The sequence below is a fragment of the Manis javanica genome, chromosome 16, assembly GCF_040802235.1.
Source record: "Manis javanica isolate MJ-LG chromosome 16, MJ_LKY, whole genome shotgun sequence".
In the NCBI taxonomy this organism is placed as follows: domain Eukaryota; kingdom Metazoa; phylum Chordata; class Mammalia; order Pholidota; family Manidae; genus Manis; species Manis javanica.
The window spans coordinates 871,147-889,800 of NC_133171.1; the positions used below are offsets into that span (position 1 = coordinate 871,147).

The 18,654-nt window shown below is 37.0% G+C and overlaps 1 protein-coding gene across 1 annotated transcript in view; it reads left to right on the forward strand.

Moving 5' to 3' along the window:
• The window catches only part of LOC140846866 (bromodomain adjacent to zinc finger domain protein 2B-like), a 102,122-nt gene that overhangs the window by 49,394 nt on the left and 34,074 nt on the right, over positions 1–18,654 (forward strand). Inside the window, exons 8-11 of the mRNA XM_073225006.1 lie at positions 430–495; positions 9,561–9,626; positions 15,191–15,400; positions 17,008–17,073. Of these exons, the coding sequence (XP_073081107.1) occupies positions 430–495; positions 9,561–9,626; positions 15,191–15,400; positions 17,008–17,073 (408 nt within the window). The remainder of the gene's footprint in view (positions 1–429; positions 496–9,560; positions 9,627–15,190; positions 15,401–17,007; positions 17,074–18,654) is intronic.

The window sequence follows — 18,654 nt, forward strand, 5'->3', positions numbered from 1 at the left end:
TAACCTTTATCGTTAAAATCTATCCCGTTTTTCCAAACTTTCTACAGTGATCATGTTTTACTTTAAAAAAATCAGAGAACAAGCAAAAAATGCCATAACATCATTTTTTCTGTGATTTAGTTTTAAGGTAAAATAATACTCAAATTATTTCAGACTTTTTACAGTTTGAAGAAGAAAACCTGACATACTCATACGAATTTAAGAATATTTTTGTATATCCTAATTATAATATATACATTAGAAATGATATTATTAGTATGTTAAAGGTAACAAACTGAGGGGAAATCTGTAATTGTCTACATACGTGTATGTCTACATACATACGGTTTTGTACCTTGCGAGGCATGGAGCTCCATTTTCAAGTCTGAGGTTGTATTCAGGTTGTAGTGGTGCTGTTGCATGACTTTGAGACCTATTTTATATGCACAGGCTAAAAGGATAAAGAAGGAAGAAGCTGCAAAAGCCAGATTATTGGAGGCTGAGAAACGAAAACAGGTAAATTTAGAGGACAGTCAGAGTTTTTACTTTTTTATTTTATTTTGTTATCCTTAATCTACAATGACATGAAGAACATTATGTTTACTAGCCTCTCTCCTTCACCAAGTCCCCCCAACAAAACCCATTACAGTCACTGTCCATCAGTGTAGTAAGATGTTGTGGAATCACTACTTGTCTTCTCTGCGTTGCACAGCCCTCCCCGTGCCCCCACACCACATTATACATGCTAATCGTAATGCCGCCTTTATTTTTCCCCCGCCCTTATCCCTCCCTCTTCATCCATTCTTCCCAGTCCCTTTCCCTTTGCTAACCGTAAGTCCATTCCTGGGTTCTGTGATTGTGCTGCTATTTTGTTCCTTCAGTTTTTCTTTGTTCTTATAGTCCACATATGAGTGAAATCATTTGGTACTTGTCTTTCTCCGGCTGGCTTATTTCACTGAGCATAATACCCTCTAGCTCCATCCATGTTGTTGCCAGTGGTAGATTTGTTTTGTTCTTATGGCTGAATAATACTCCACTGTGTATATGTACCACCTCATCTTTATCCATCCATCTATTGATGGGACACTTAGGTTGCTTCCATTTCTTGGCTATTGTAAATAGTGCTGCGATAAACAAAGGGGTGCATCTGTCTTCTTCAGACTGGGCTGCTTCATTCTTAGGGTAAATTCCTGGGTCAAATGTATGTCTATTTTGAGCTCTCTGAAGAACATCCATACTGCATTCCACAATGGTTGAATTAATTTACATTCTCACCAGCCATGTAGGAGGGTTCCCCTTTCTCGCCAACATTTCTTGTTTGTCTTTTGGATGGTGGCGATCCTTACTGGTGTGAGGTGATGTCTTATTGTGCTTTAATTTGCATTTCTCTGATGACAAGCGATGTGGAGCATCTTTTCATGTGTCTGTTGGCCATCTGAATTTCTTCTTTGATGAACTGTTGAACTCCTCTGCTCATTTTTTCATTGGATTATTCCCTTAATTTTTGTTGATGTGGGTGAGCTCTTTATATATTTTAGACGTCAACCTGTCATTGATCTGTCATGTATAAATATATTCTCCCATACTGTAGGGTACCTTCCTATTCTAATGATGGTGTCCTTTGCTGTACAGAAGAAGCTTTTCAGCTTGATATAGTCCCACTTGTTCATTTTTGCTTTAGTTTCCCTTACCCGGGGAGATAGGTTAATGAAGAAGTTGCTTGTTTTTATGTCCAAGAAAGTTTTGCCTATGTTTTCTTTAAAGAATTTTATGGTTTCATGACTTACAATCAGATATTTGATCTATTCTGAGTTTCCTCTTTTGTATGGGGTTAGACAATAATCTGGTTCCATTCTCTTACATGTAGTTTTCCAGTTTTGAATACTGTGGCTTTGTAGTAGAGCTTGAAGTTGTGGAGCGACATCCCCCCCCCACTTTATTCTACCTTCTGAGGATTGCTTTGGCTATTCGGGGTCTTTGGTGTTTCCATATGAATTTTTGAACTATTTGGTCTAGTTCGTTGAACAATGTTGTTGGTAATTTGATAGGGACTGCATTGAACCTGTATATTGCTTTGGGCAGGGTGGCCATTTTGACGATATTTATTCTTCCTAGCCAAGAGCATTGGATGAGTTTCCATTTGTTAGTGTCCTCTTTAATGTCTCTTAAGAGTGTCTTATAGTTTTCAGGTTCTAAGTCTTTCACTTCCCTGGTTAGGTTTATTCCTAGGTATTTAATTTATTCTTTTTGTTGCAGTTGTGAATGGAATTGTTTTCCTGATTTCTCTTTCTATTAGTTCATTGTTAGTGTATAGGAAAGGCACAGATTTCTGTGTGTTAATTTTGTATCCTGCAACTTTGCTGTATTGCAATATCAGATCTAGTAGTTTTGGAGTGGGTCTTCAGGGCTTTTTTTTGTACAGTATCATATCATCTGCCAATAGTGACAGTTTAACCTCTTCTTTACCAGTTTGAATTCCTTGTATTTCTTTGTTTTGTGTAATTGCCATTACTAGGACCTCCAGTATTATGTTGAATAGCATTTGGAAGAATGGGCATCCCTGTCTTGTTTCCGATCTCAGAGAAAAAGCTTTCATCTTCTCACTATCATGTATGATGTTGGCTGTGGGCTTGTCATATATTGCCTTTATTATGTTGAGGTACTTGCCCTCTATAGCCATTTTACTGTGAGTTTTTATCATGAATGGATGATGAATTTTGTCGAATGCTTTTTCAGGATCTATGGAGATGCTCATGTGGTGTTTGTCCTTTTTGTTTATGTGGTGGATGATGATGGTTGATTTTCGAATGTTGTACCATCCCTGCATCTCTGGGATGAATCCTACTTGGTCATGGTGTATGATCCTTGTGATATATTTTTGAATTTGGTTTGCTGGTATTTTGTTGAGTATTTTTGCATGTACGTTCATTAGAGATACTGGTCTGTAATATTCTTTTTTGGTGGGGTCTTTGCCTGGTTTTGATATTAGCGTGATGTTGGCTTCATAGAATGAGTTTGGGAGTATTTCCTCCTCTACTATTTTTTGGAAAACTTTAAGGAGAATGGGTATTATGTCTGCTCTGTATGTCTGATAAAAATTCAGAAGTAAATCCATCTGGCCCGGGGGTTTTGTTCCTGCTAAGTTTTTCGATGACCACTTCAATTTCTTTGCTGGTAATTGGTTTGTTTAATTTTTGTGATTCTTCCTTGGTCAGCATTGGAAGGTTGTATTTTTCTAAGAAGTCCATTTCTTCTAGGTTTTCCAGCTTGTTAGCATATGGGTTTTCATAGTATTCTCTAATAATTATTTGTATTTCTATGGGGTTTGTTGTGATTTTTCCTTTCTCATTTCCGATGCTGTGGGTGTGTGTTGATTCTCTTTTTCTCTTAATAAGTGTGGCTAGAGGCTTATCTATTTTGTTTATTTTCTCAAAGAACCAGCTCTTGGTTTCATTGATTTTTTTTTCTATTTCATTCTTCTCAGTTTTATTTCTTCTCTGATCTTTATTATGTCCCTCCTTCTGCTGACTTTAGGCCTCATTTGTTCTTCCTTTTCCAATTTAAATAATTGTGACATTAGACTATTCATTTGGGATTGTTCTTTCTTCTTTAAATATGCCTGGATTGCTCTATTCTTTCCTCTTAAGACTGCTTTCGCTGCATCCCACAGAAGTTGGGACATTGTTTTATTGTCATTTGTTTCCATATATTGCTTTATCTCTATTTTAATCTGGTTGTTGATCCTTTGATTATTTAGGAGCACTTTGTTAAGCCTCCATGTGCTTGTGGGCCTTTTTGCTTTCTTTGTACGATTTATTTCTAGTTTTATTCCTTTGTGGTCTGAAAAGTTGGTTGGTAGAATTTCAGTGTTTTTGAATTTACTGAGGTTCTTCTTGTGGCCTAGTATGTGGTCTATTCTGGAGAATGTTCCATGTGCACTTGAGAAGACTGTGTATCCTGTTGCTTTTGGATGTAGAGTTCTCTAGATGTCTGTTAGGTCCATCTGTTGTAGTGTGTTGTTCAGTGCCTCTGTGTCCTTACTTATTTTCTGTCCTTACTTATATCCTTTGAAGTGAGTGGTGTGTTGAAGTCTCCCAAATGAATGCATTGCATTCTATTTCCTCCTCTTAGTTTTGTTAGTATTTATTTCACATATGCTGGTGCTCCTACATTGGGTGCATATATATTTATAATGGTTATATCCTCTTGTTGCACTGACCCCTTTATCTTTATGTAATGCCCTTCTTTATCTCTTGTGACTTTCTTTGTTTTTAAGTCTATTTTGTCTGCTACTAGTACTGCCAGACCTGCTTTTTTCTTCCTGTTGTTTGCATGGAATATCATTTTCCATCCCTTGACTTTTTGTCTCTGCATATCTTTGAGTTTGAGGTGGGTCTCTGGTAAGCAAATAGATGGATCTTGCTTTTTTATCCATTCTGTTACTCTATGTCTTTTGATTGGTGCATTCAGTCCATTTACACGTACGGTGATTATTGAAAGATATGTACTTATTGCCATTGCAGGCTTTAGATTTGTGGTTACCAAAGGTTCAAGGTTAGCTTCTTTCGTATCTTACTGCCTAACTTCACTTGCTTATCGAGCAATTATAGACACTGTGTGGTGATTCTTTATTTCTCTCCTTTCTTATTCCTCCTCCTCCATTCTTTATATGTTAGGTGTTTTATTCTCTGCTCTTTTGTGTTTCTTTTAACTGGTTTTGTGTGTAGTTGATTTTCTCTTTTGTCTTTGTTAGTATTTGGTTGGTCTGGTTTCTTTGCTGTGATTTTGTTTTCTCTGGTGACATGTGTTTAGCCTTGGTAGTGCTCCCATCTAGGACTGTCCCTCTACAATACCCTGTAAAGGTGGTTTCGGGAGGTAAATTCCCTCACCTTTTGCTTGTCTGAAAATTGTTTACTCCCTCCTTCATATTTAAATGATAATCGTGCTGGATAGAGTATTCGTGGTTCAAGGCCCGTCTGTTTTATTGCATTAAATATATCATGCTATTCTCTTCTGGCCTGTAAGGTTTCTGCTGAGAAGTCTGATGATAGCCTGATTGGTTTTCCCTGTAGGTGACCTTTTTCCTCTCTGTAGCTGCCTTTAAAACTATGTCCTTGGCCTTGATCTTTGCCATTTTAATTATTATGTGTCTTGGTGTTGTCCTCTTTGGAGTTCTGTATGCCTCTCTGGTCTGAGCAACTATTTCCTCCCATTTTGTGGAAGTTTTCAGCAATTATTTCTTAAAGGACACTTTCTTTCCCTTTCTCTCTCTCTTCTTCTTCTCTTACCCCTATAATGCGAATATTGTTCCATTTGAATTGGCCACACAGTTCTCTTCATATTCTTTCATTCCTGGACATCCTTTTCTCTCTCTCTGCGTCAGCTTCTCTGCGTTCTTGTTCTCTGATTTCTATTCCATTAATGGCCTCTTGCACCTCATCCAGTTTGCTCGTTAGTACTTCCAGAGATTGTTTTATTTCTGTAATCTCCCTCCAGACTTCATCCCTTAGCTCTTGCATATTTCTCCAAAGATCTGTGAGCATGGTTATGACCTATCTTTTGAATTCTTTTTCAGGGAGATTCGTTAGGTCGATCTCCCCAGGTTCCTTCTCAGGAAAGAACGTCTAGGTTAGTCTGGTCTGTATCAAATTCTTCTGTCTTTTCATGGCAGTAGTGGTAGTTGTGGGGAGCTGGTGTGAATATCAGGTGGGAGAATGTCCCTTCTTGCTGGTTTGTGGCCTTCCTCTCATGGAGAATGGCTACCCCTAGCAGCTCGTGCTGGGCAGCCTCGCGCAGATGGGGTTTCTTATTCTTGCCTGGTGGTTGTGCAGGAAGCTCTGCTCTGCTGCTGTGGGCTTGGCTGGCCTCAGGCTACTGTTCTGCTATGGCAGAGCCCTGTCGGAGAGGAAATGGGAGGGAGGCTGTTTATCACTGTGAGGGGCCTGCAAGCTGCGCTGCCACTGAGGGGGTTAGGGCGCCCTGAGTTCCGCGGGATTCCCAGTTACTGGGCTGATTGCGCCGGGGCACTTCCATCTGTGAGGGTCCTGTCCCTTTAAGACTTCCAAAAAGCTCTTCCTTTTGTTTGTCCAAGGGACGCGGGCCGCAGGGACAGCTCGCAGGTTTTAGTGTCCTGTTTCTCTAGCATCCAGCTCCCCACACGCTGTGTGTCTGCGCTCCTGGTGCAGATGGCTGGGGCTGGGCATTCAGCAGTCCTGGGCTCCCTCCACCTCCTGCTCCGACTCCTCTCCTTCCACCATGAGCTGGGGTGAGGGGCGCTCGTGTCCCGCCGGGCTGCGGATTCCATCTTACGCCCTTCGTTGGTGCTCAGTTCTCGCAGGTGTGGATGTAGCCTGGCTGTTGTCCTGTATCTTCTGGTCTTTCTTTTAGGGATAGTTGTATTTGTTCTATTTTCAAAAATATATATGGTTTTTGGAGGAGGTTTCCGCCGCTCTACTCACGCCGCCATCTTGGCTCCTACCCCTGTAATGATTTATAAGTAATGTTTATCTCTGCTATTGCTAATGAAAGCACTACCAAGTATATATATATGTACATCTTTATAAATCACTCAGAGTAAAAACAAGGCTCTCTACACTGGGTGAGTTAAGCCCTAGGTTCTATACCTATTTCTGTGCTTAAGAGAATAGTGAATGACTTTTGTTGACTTGATTAAAGATTAAATTCAGAGTATACTTTGGTCTCAAGTTCTACTCTAAATAAATCTTTCAAATATGGATCAAGTGCAACCTTCTCTAAGACTTGGAAATAAAACAAAAGATACACTTGTATGTTTATTTTTGGTGAGCTATAATATTCAAAACCTAGGGTCACAGTCAGCAAAATCATAGAATGTGATCAGTCTTCTAAAATCACAACAGAAATTCCAGAAATCTCATTATCCTGCAGTTAATCCGTACAGGGGATCAACATCAATGCAAAAAAATAAATAAAAATGTATTAAAGTATAGCTTCAAAAGGTACAACTAGCATCTGGAAATAGGGGTGGTTGTAGTAATATACAGTAGTATAAAATGTGCTGGCTCTGAAAATCCTACGATAGCTGCAATTTACAAGTAGGGCATTTTAGGTGTATTTTTTTTAAACTATCCTCATCAGTGCCAATTTAGGACTTTCAAAGGGATTTATGAATTTAAAATTGTTAAGGTTGTGCTTATAGCATATGCAGTGACTTTAAAATGAAAATGTAACATCAAAATTTAGATTGCTGAGTTCAAACAATAGTACATAATATTTAGATAATGTGACCACAAATTATAAGTTATTACGAATTATTTCTGTATTTGGCTTACTGTAGTTATTGAAAGTAATGTCATTTATCATGTTACGGCAATTGTTAACACTTCGTACAATCGTGATGTACTGTGCACTTTTTTAAGCGTTTTTAATTTGATTGTGACAGTGAGAAAAAGAGCAAGTGCCTCCCCTATTTTATGCAAGAGTAGTTCTATTTGTTCAAGTTCATGCAATGAGTGACAGTACCTCAGAATTAGCCTTAGGTGTCCTGATTTCCTGATGGACTGTTTTATCCTACTTGTCTGTCCAATATTTATTTCCGAATGAGTATTACTTGTACTTGCTAATATTTATAAAGACTTGAGTATAATCAGCTTGGTTTGTGTTGTTTCTATATACTTATTTAGCATTTGTATTTTAAAATTGTTTTGAGACATTTTATAAAGTCATACCAATTTAAGACAGGTGGCATATATGTAATGTCAAAGTAAATAATTAAAATTTATATTCAGCATGGGCACCCTTTGGTAAATCTGTACTTATATCTTTTAATTATTTTATTCCACTTGAATACCTTCCACCTAGATATTTAGTTTATTATCTTAAATTGTCATACTTTTTCCTACAGGAAAGAATTAGGAGAATACAACAAATCAGAATGGAAAAAGAACTTCAAGCCCAGCAAATTCTAGAGGTAGAATTCTTAAATTTGATATGATTAAAGTAATATAGTCATGTATTTTAAAGTCTGAAAAATGAAAATTTTATCAGTATGTTCTCTCACTCATACAAATTAACATGTCCATCATAAATTATCTGTAAACATAATGCATAGAATAAGGACCCTCTGAACCTTACTAGGCAAGTTTATCTAATCCTAATAGTAAAAATCCAGGAAATAAGTAAAGGAAAAAAAAAGAAAGGGGAAACCTCTCAATAGCCAATATAGTCATAAAGATCATACGCTAAAACTCAGTTCTTTACTTTTCAAAACGTCATTAAGTCTTATAGTCAGATACCTGCTTTTCATTTAGAAATGAAACATTCCAAAAGTAGAAGTAAATGTTCAATGTGGAAACGGTTTAGCCAGGTCTGTTTTCTGAGTTCTGACAGAACTGGGCTGACAGAATAGGGCTCAAGGACATGCTGGCAACAGCAAAAGGAATAGCTAAAAGACAGCAAGGGAAAATAGGAAAAACAGAAACTCCAAAGCCTAGCAACATCTGTAATCTGGTAGTTAAATAGGAAGCAATTTTCAACACCTTAATGGCGAAAAGGCATTTCTGTTATCAAACTGTGTAGTACAGTAGCTGATGTCAAGAATAACTGCCCAAGTCCTCAAGAAAAAGCCAAATAATGTTAAGTGTCCTGTGTCTCATCTGTACATGTATATGTCTCTAAATTATCCAAAGTACTTTTGTCCAAAATAAAACTTTTTAATGTTGAGAATTATTAAAACCCAAACCCTTAGCTGTTCAGGAAACTCTTGCCATAAAAATTGGCTTATTCCCTGAGGAATGTGGTTAGCTGAGGTTTTCACAGTTACAGTATTTTTCCTTCTAAAAATATATACACATATTCCCTTACCCATTTCAAATTAATTTTAAAACTCTCCAAATTGAAAATTATTAAAGTACATTCGCAATTACTACTAGATAATTAGGAAGCTACTTGTTAATGACTTTATGATTATAAAGCTCAAATTTGATAGCATGAGCTTCATATTCAGAGTGTGCTTCATTAAAGGTTGTATTTCCATTATATTAGGGAAAAAAAACCCTTCAATTTAACCACAGTAGGTTAAACCAGGTTTAATGTTTCATTTAAGTTATTTAAGTAAAGGATTTATCTGAAATTTTAAGTATTACAAAAGAATCTTCAAATAAAGTAGAAACGTGCATGTTTAAATATTACTTATTTGTCCTTTAAACTTGATTGCTAAAATCTATCCCGTTTTTCTAAACTTTCTACGGTTAGCATGTTTTACTTTAAAAAATCAGAGAACAAGCAAAAAATGCCATAACATCATTTTTTCTGTAAAGTGACACTCAAACTATTTCAGACTTGTTACAGAGTTTGAAGAAGAAAACCTGACACACTCTTACGATTTATGAATTTTTTTGTATATCTTAATTGTAATCTATACATTAGAAATGAAATTAGTATGTTAAATGTAACAAACGGAGGGGAAATCTTTAATTGTCTACATACATGTTACATACTGTTTTGTACCTTGCGAAGCATAGAGCTCCATTTTCAAGTCTGAGGTTATATTCAGGTTGTAGTGGTGCTGTTACATGACTTTGAGACCTATTTTATATGCACAGGCTAAAAGGATAAAGAGGGAAGAAGCTGCAAAAGCTAAATTTTTGAAGGCTGAGAAACGAAAACAGGTAAATTTAGAGGACAGTCAGAGTTTTTAGTTTTTAAATTTATTTTGTTATCCTAAATCCACAAAGACATGAAGAACATTATGTTTACTAGGCTCCCCAGTTCAACAAAGTCCCACCAAAAATCCCTATTACAGTCACTGTCCATCAGCGTAGTAAGATGTTGTAGATTCACTACGTGTCTTCTCTGCGTTGCACAGCCCTCACTGTGCCCAACCGCACATTATACATGCTAATCGTAATGCCCCCTTTAATTTCCCCTGCCCTCATCCCTTCCTTCCCACCCGTTCTCCCCAGTCCCTTTCCCTTTGGTAACTGTTAGTCCATTCTTGGGTTCTGTGATTGTGCTGCTATTTTGTTCCTTCAGTTTTTCTTTGTTCTTATACTCCACATATGAGGGAAATCATTCAGTACTTGTCTTTATCTGCCTGGCTTATTTCACTGAGCATAATACCCTCTAGATCAATCCATGTTTTTGCAAATGGGAGGATTTGTTTTCTTCTTTTGGCTGAATAATATTTCACTGTGTATATGTACCACCTCTTCTTTATCCATTCATCTACTGATGGACACTTAGGTTGCTTCCATTTCTTGGCTATTGTAAATAGTGCTGCAATAAAATAAACATAGGGGTGCATCTGTCTTTTTCAAACTGGGCTGCTGCATTCTTAGGATAAATTCCTAGAAGTGGAATTCTTGGGTCAAATGGTATGTCTATTTTGAGCTTCCTGAGGATCCTCCATACTGCTTTCCACAATGTTTGAACTAATTTACATTCCCCCCAGCAGTGTAGGAGGTTTCCCCTTTCTCCACAACCTTGCCAACATTTGCTGTTGTTTGTCTTTCAGATGGTGGCGATCCTTACTGGTGTGATGTGATATCTTATTGTGGTTTTAATTTACATTTCTCTGATGACAAGCGATGTGGAGCATCTTTTCATGTGTCTGTTTTTCCATCTGAATTTCTTCTTTGGAGAACTGTCTGTTCAGCTTCTGTGCTCATTTTTCAATTGGATTTTTCACTTTTTGTTTGTTGAGGTGTGTGAGCTCTTTATATATTTTCGATGTCTACCCTTTATCAGATCTGTCATTTATGAACATATTCTCCCATACTGCAGGGTACCTTTTTGTTCTAATAAAGGTTTCCTTTGTTGTACAGAAGCTTTTCAGCTTGATATAGCCCCACTTGTTCACTTTTGCTTTTGTTTCCTTTTCCCAGGGAGATATGTTCATGAAGAAGTTGCTCGTGTTTATGTCCAAGAAAGTTTTGCCTATGTTTTCTTTTAAGAGTTTTATGGTTTCATGACTTACATTCAGATCTTTGATCCATTCTGCGTTTACTTTTTTGTATTTGGTTAGACAATAATCCGGTTTCTTTCTCTTGCATATAGTTTTCCAATTTTTGAATACTGTACTTTTGTAGTACAGCTTGAAGTTGGGGAGTTGAGATCCCCCCACTTTATACTTCCTTCTCAGGATTGCTTTGGCTATTTGGGGTCTTTGGTGTTTCCATATGAATTTTTGAACTATTCGTTGCAGTTCATTAAAGAATATTGTTGGTAATTTGGTAGGGCTTACAACAAGTCTGCTTATTGGTGTGGGCAGGATGGGCATTTCGACGGTATTAATTCTTCCTAGCCAGGAGCATGGGATGAGTTTCCATTTGCTAGTATCCTCTTTAATTTCTCTTAAGAGAGTCTTACAGTTTTCAGGGTATAGGTCTTTCACTTCCTTGGTTAGGTTTTATTCCTAGGTATTTTATTATTTTTGATGCAATTGTGAATGGAATTGTTTTCCTGATTTCTCTTTGTGTTAGTTCATTGTTAGTGTATAGGAAAGCACAGATTTCTGTGTGTTAATTTTGTATCCTGCCACTTTGCTGTATTCCGATATCAGTTCTTGTAGTTTTGGAGTGGAGTCTTTAGGGTTTTGTATGTACAATATCATGTCATCTGCCAATAGTGACAGTTTAACCTCTTCTTTACCAGTTTGGATTTCTTGTATTTCTTTGTTTTCTGTAACTGCTGTTAGTAGGACCTCCAGTATTATGTTGAATAACAGTGCGGAGAGTTGGCATCCCTGTCTTGTTCCCGATCTTAGAGGAAAAGCTTTCAGTTTCTTGCTGTGAAGTATGATGTTGGCTGTGGGTTTATCGTATATGGCCTTTATTATGTTGAGGTACTTGCCCTCTGTACCCATTTTGCTGAGAGTTTTTATCATGAATGGGTGTTGAATTTTGTCAAATGCTTTTTCAGCATCTATGGAGATAGTCATGTGGTGTTTGTCCTTTTTGTTTATGTGGTGGACGATGTTGGTTGATTTTCAAATGTTGTACCATCCTTACATCCCTGGGATGAATCCCACTTGGTCATGGTGTATGATCCTTTTGATGTATTTTTTAATTTGGTTTGCTAATATTTTTTTGAGTATTTTTGCATCTCCATTCATCAGGGATACTCGTCTGTAATTTTCTTTTTTGGTGGAGTCTTTGCCTGGTTTTGGTATTAGGGTGATGTTGGCTTCATAGAATGAGTTTGGGAGTATTTCCTCCTCTACTATGTTTTGGAAAACTTTAAGGAGAATGGGTATTATGTCTGCTCTGTATGTCTGATAAAATTCAGAAGTAAATTCATCTGGCCCGGGGGTTTTGTTCCTGCTAAGTTTTTCGATGACCACTTCAATTTCTTTGCTGGTAATTGGTTTGTTTAATTTTTGTGATTCTTCCTTGGTCAGTCTTGGAAGGTTGTATTTTTCTAAGAAGTCCATTTCTTCTAGGTTTTCCAGCTTGTTAGCATATGGGTTTTCATAGTATTCTCTAATAATTATTTGTATTTCTATGGGGTTTGTTGTGATTTTTCCTTTCTCATTTCTATTTCTGTTGATTTGTGTTGAGTCTCTTTTCCTCTTAATAAGTGTGGCTAGAGGCTTATCTATTTTATTTTCTCAAAGAACCAGCGCTTGGTTTCATTGATTTTTGCTATTGTTTTATTCTTCTCAATTTTATTTTTTTCTTCTTGATCTTTATTATTTCCCTCCTTATGCTGACCTTAGGCCTCATTTGTTCTTCTTTTTCCAATTTTGATAATTGTGACATTAGACTATTCATTTGGGATTGTTCTTCCTTCTTTAAATATGTCTGGATTGCTATATACTTTCCTCTTAAGACTGGTTTCGCTGCATCCCACAGAAGTTGGGGTCTTTGTGCTGTTGTATTCATTTGTTTCCATATATTGCTTGATCTCTATATTAATATAGTCATTGATCCATTGATTATTTAGGAGCATGTTATTAAGCCTCCATGTGTTTGTGGGCCTTTTTGCTTTCTTTGTAGAATTTGTTCTAGTTTTATTCCTATGTGGTCTGAAAAGTTGCTTGGTTGAATTTCAATGTTTTTTAATTTACTGAGGCTCTTCTTGTGGCCTAGTATGTGGTCTATTCTGGAGAATGTTCCATGTGCACTTGAGAAGACTGTGTATCCTGTTGCTTTTGGATGTAGAGTTCTCTAGATGTCTATTAGGTCCATCTGTTCTAGTGTGTTGTTCAGTGCCTCTGTGTCCTTACTTATTTTCTGTCTGGTGGCTCTATCCTTTGGAGTGAGTGGTGTGTTGATGTCTCCCAAAATGAATGCTTTGCATTCTATTTCTTCCTTTTAGTTTTGTTGGTATTTGTTTCAGGTATGTTGGTGCTCCTGTACTGGGTGCATATATATTTATAATGGTTATATCCTTTTATTGCAGTGACCCCTTTATCATTATGTAATGCCCTTCTTTATCTCTTGTGACTTTCTTTGTTTTTAAATCTATTTTGTGTGCTACTCATACTGCCACACCTGCTTTTTTCTCCCTGTTGTTTGCATGGAATATCATTTTCCATCCCTTGACTTTTTGTCTCTGCATGTCTTTGAGTTTGAGGTGGGTCTCTTGTAAGCAAGTAAATGGGTCTTGCTTTTTTATCCATTCTGTTACTCTGTGTCTTTTGGTTGGTGCATTCAGTCCATTTACACGTACGGTGATTATTGAAAGATCTCTACTTACCGGTATTGCAGGCTTTAGATTTGTGGTTAACAAAGGTTCAACGTTAGCTTCTTTAGTATCTTACTGCCTAACTTCACTTGCTTATTAAGCAATTGTAGACACTGTCTGGTGATTCTTTAATTCTCTCCTTTCTTATTCCTCCTCCTCCATTCTTTATATGTTGGGTGTTTTATTCTCTGCTCTTTTGTGTTTCCTTCAACTGGTTTTGTGTGTAGTTGAGTTTGTTAGTATTTGGTTGGTGTGATTTCTTTGCTGTGATTTTATTTTCTCTGGTAACATCTGTTTATCCTCAGTAATGCTCCCATCTAGAGCTGTCCCTCTACAATACCCTGTAAAGGTGGTTTGCGGGAGGTATATTCCCTCAACTTTTGCTTGTCTGGGAATTGTTAACTCCCTCCTTCATATTTAAATGATAATCGTGCTGGATAGAGTATTCTTGGTTCAAGGCCCTTCTGTTTCATTGCATTAAATATATCATGCCATTCTCTTCTGGCCTGTAAGCTTTCTGCTGAGAAGTCTGATGATAGCCTGATGTGTCCCTGTAGGTGACCTTTTTCCTCTCTGTAGCTGCCTTTAAAACTATGTCCTTGGCCTTGATCTTTGCCATTTTCATTATTATGTGTCTTGGTGTTGTCCTCTTTGGAGTTCTGTGTGCCTCTGTGGTCTGAGCAACTATTTTCTCCCCCAGTTTTGGGAAGTTTTCAGCAATTATTTCTTCAAGGACACTTTCTCTTTTTCTCTCTCTTCTTCTTTTTCTAGTATCCCTATAATGCAAATCTTGTTTCGTTTGGAATGGCCACATAGTTCTCTTCATATTCTTTCATTCCTGGATATCCTTTTATTTCTCTCTGTGTCAGCTTGTCTGTGTTCCTGTTCTCTGATTTCTGTTCCATTAATGGCCTCTTGCACCTCATCCAGTTTGCTCTTAAGTCCTTCCAGAGATTGTTTTATTTCTGTAATCTCTTTCCGAACTTCATCCCTTAGCTCTTGCATATTTCTCCGAAGATCTGTCAGCATGGTTATGACCTTTATTTTGCGTTCTTTTTCAGGGAGCTTCGTTAGGTTTATCTCCCCAGGTTCCTTCTCAGGGAGGATGTCTGGGTTAGACTGCTCTGTGTCAAATTCTTCTGTCTTTTCATGGCAATAGAGGTAGTTGTGGGGAGGTGGTGTGTATGTCGGCTGGGAGAATGTCCCTTCTTGCTGGTTTGTGGCCTTCCTTTCCTGGGAGTACTGTGACCCTTAGCGGTTCGTGCTTTGTAGCTGCCCGCAGACGGGGCTTCTTATTCTTGCCTGGTGGTTGTGCAGGAAGCTCTGCTCTGGTGCTGTGCACGTGGCTGGCCTCAGGCTACTGTTCTGCTATGGCGGAGCCACGTTGAAGGGGAAATGGGAGGGAGGCTGTTTCTCACCGTGAGGAGCCTCTGAACTGCACTGCCTCTCAGGGGGTTGGGACCCCCTGTGTTCCGCGGGATTCCCAGTTACTGGGCTGATTGCGCTGGGACGCTTCCGTCCGGCTGTGAGGGTCCTGTCCCTTTAGGACTTTCAAAAAGGTCTTGCTTTTGTTTGTCCCAGGGGCTCCGGCTGCGTGGACAGCTCACAGGTTTTACTGTGCCGTTTGTCTAGCATCCAGCTACCCACACACTGTGTGTCTGCGCTCCTGGTGTGGATGGCTGGGGCTGGGTGTTCAGCAGTCCTGCGCTCCCTGTCCCTCCCCGCTCTGATGCCTCTCCTCCCGTCGCGATCTGAGGTGAGGGGCGTTCGTGTTCCCCCGAGCCGCAGCTTGTATCTCACCCTCTTCGCGAGGCGCTGGGTTCTTGCAGGTGTAGATGTATCCTGGCTGTTGTCCTGTATCTTCTGGCCCCTCTTTTAGGGATAATTGGATTTGTTGTATTTTCAAAAATATGTAGGGTTTTTGGAAGAGAATTTCCCCCAGTCTATTCACGCCACCATCTTGACTCCTTCCAATGTAATGATTTATAAATAATGCTTATCTCTGCTATTGCTAATGAAAGCACTACCAAAAATATATATGTACATCCCTATAAATCACTCAGACTAAAACAAAGCTGTACACTGGGTGAGTTAAGCCCAAGATTTTATACCTATTTCTGTGCTTAAGAGATTAATGAATAACTTTTGTTGACTTGATTAAAGATTAAATTCAGAGTAATCTAAATAAATATATCAAATGTGGATCAAGTGCAACCTTCTCTAAGACTTGGATATAAAACAAAAGATACCTTGTATGTTTATTTTTGGTGAGCTATAATATTCAAAACCTAGGATCACAAACAGCAAAATTATAGAATGTGATCAGTCTTCTAAAATCACAACAGAAATTCCAGAAATCTCATTATCCTGCAGTGGATCCCTACAGGGAGTCAATAACATCAATGCAAAAAAAGAAATAAAAATATTAAATTATAGCTTCAAAAGGTACAACTAACATCTGTACGTAGGGGTGGGTATGGTAATATATGGTAGTATAAAATGTGTTGGCTCTGAAAATCCTAGGACAGGTGCAATGTACAAGTAGGGCAATTTAGATGTATTTTTTTAAAACTATATATCCTCATCAGTGCCAATTCAGAACTTTCAAAGGGATTTATGTATGTAAAATTGTTAACGATGTGCTTATAGCATATGCAGTGATATTTTAAAAGGAAAATGTAACATTGTCAAAATTTAGATTGCTGAATTCAAACAATAGCTAGTACATAACATTTAGATAATGTGAGCACAATTTGTAAGTTATTACAAATTATTTCTGTATTTGGCCTACTGTATTTATTGAAAGTAATGCCATTTATCATGTTATGGCAATTGTTAACACTTCGTACAATCGTGATGTAGTGTGCACTTTTTTAAGCGTTGTTAATTTAATTGTGACAGTGAGAAAAAGAGCAAGTTCATCACCTGTTTTATGCAAGAGTAATTGTATTTTTTCATATTCATGCAATGAGTGACAGTAACTCAGGACTAGCCTTAGGTATCCTGATTTCCTGATAGACTGTTTTATCCTACTTGTCTGTCCAATATTTATTTCCGAATGAGTATTACTTGTACTTGCAAATATTTATAAAGACTTGAGTTTAATCAGTTTGGTTTATGTTGTTTGTATATGCTTATTTAGCATTTGTATTTTAAAATTGTTTTGAGACATTTTTATAAAGTCATACCTATTTAAGACAGGTGACATATATATAATGTTAATGTAAATAATTAAAATTTATATCCAGCATGGGCATCCTTTGGTAAATCTGTACTTATATCTTTAATTATTTTATTCCACTTAAATACCTTCCACCTAGATATTTAGTTTATTATCTTAAATTGTCTTAATTTTTCCTATAGGAAAGAATTAGGAGAATACAACAAATCAGAATGGAAAAAGAACGTCGAGCCCAGCAAATTCTAGAGGTAGAATTCTTAAATTTGATATGATTAAAGTAATATAGTCATGTATTTTAAAGTCTGAAAAATGAAAATTTTATCAGTATGTTCTCTCACTCATACACATTAACATGTCCATCACAAATTATCTGTAAACATAATGCATAGAATAAGAACCTCTCTGAACCTTACTAGGCAGGTTTATCTATTCCTATTAGTAAAAATCCAGGAAATAAGTAAAGGAAAAAAAAGAAAGGGGAAACCTCTCAATAGCCAATATAGTCATAAAGATCATACGCTAAAACTCGTGCCCTCTACTTTTCAAAACATCATTAAGTCAGATACCTGCTTTTCATTTAGAAATGAAACATTCCAAAAGTAGAAGTAAATGTTCAATGTGGAAACAGTTTAACCAGGTTTGTTTTCTGAGTTCTGACAGAACTGGGCTGACAGAATAGGGCTCAAGGACATGCTGGCAATAGCAAAAGGAATAGCTAAAAGACAGCAAGGGAAAATAGGATAAACAGAAAGTCCAAAGCCTTGCAACAGTCTGTTATCTTATAGTTAAATAGGAAGCAATTTTCAATACCTTAATGGCCAAAAGGCATTTCTTTTACCAAACTCTAGTATAGTAACTGATGTCAAGAATAACTGCCCAAGTCCTCAAGAAAAAGCCACATTATGTTAAGTGTACTGTATGTAAGCTGTACGTGTATATGTCTCAAAATTATCCAAAGTACTTTTGTCCAAAATAAGCTTTTTAATGTTGGAAATTATTATACTCCAAACCCTCAAACCCTTAGCTGTTCAGGAAACTGTTGCCATAAAAATTGGCTTATTTCCTGAGCAATGCGGTTAACTGAGGTTTTCACAGTTACAGGTTTTTTCCTTCTAAAAACATATACACATATTCCCTTACCCATTTCAAATTAATTTTAAAACCCTCCAAATTGAAAATATTAAAGTACATTAGCAATTACTACTAGATAATTATGAAGCTACTAGTTAATGACTTTAAAATTATAAAGCTCAAATTTGATAGCATGAGCTTGATATTCAGAATGTGCTTCATTAAAGGTTATGTTTTTATTATATCTGGGAAAAAAACTTCAATTTAACCACAGTAGGTTAAATTGGGTTTAATGTTTTATTTAAGTTATTTACGTAATGGATTTATCTGAAATTTTAAGTATTACAAAAGAATCTTCAAATAAAGTAGAAACGTGCATTTTTAAATGCTACTTATTTGTCCTTCAACCTTTATTGTTAAAATCTATCCCGTTTTTGTAAACTTTCTACAGTGATCATGTTTTATTTAAAAAATCAGAAAACGCAAAAAATGCCGTAACATCATTTTTTCTGTGATTAAGTTTTAAGGTAAAATAACACTCGAATTATTTCAGACTTTTAACAGAGTTTGAAGGAAAAAACCTGACATACTCTTACGAATTTAAGAATTTTTTTGTGTATCTTAATTGTAATCTATCCGTTAGAAATGAAATTAGTATGTTAAATGTAACGGAGGGGAAATCTGTAAGTGTCTACATACATGTTACATACTGTTTTGTACCTTTCGAGGCATGGAGCTCCATTTTCAGGTCTGAGGTT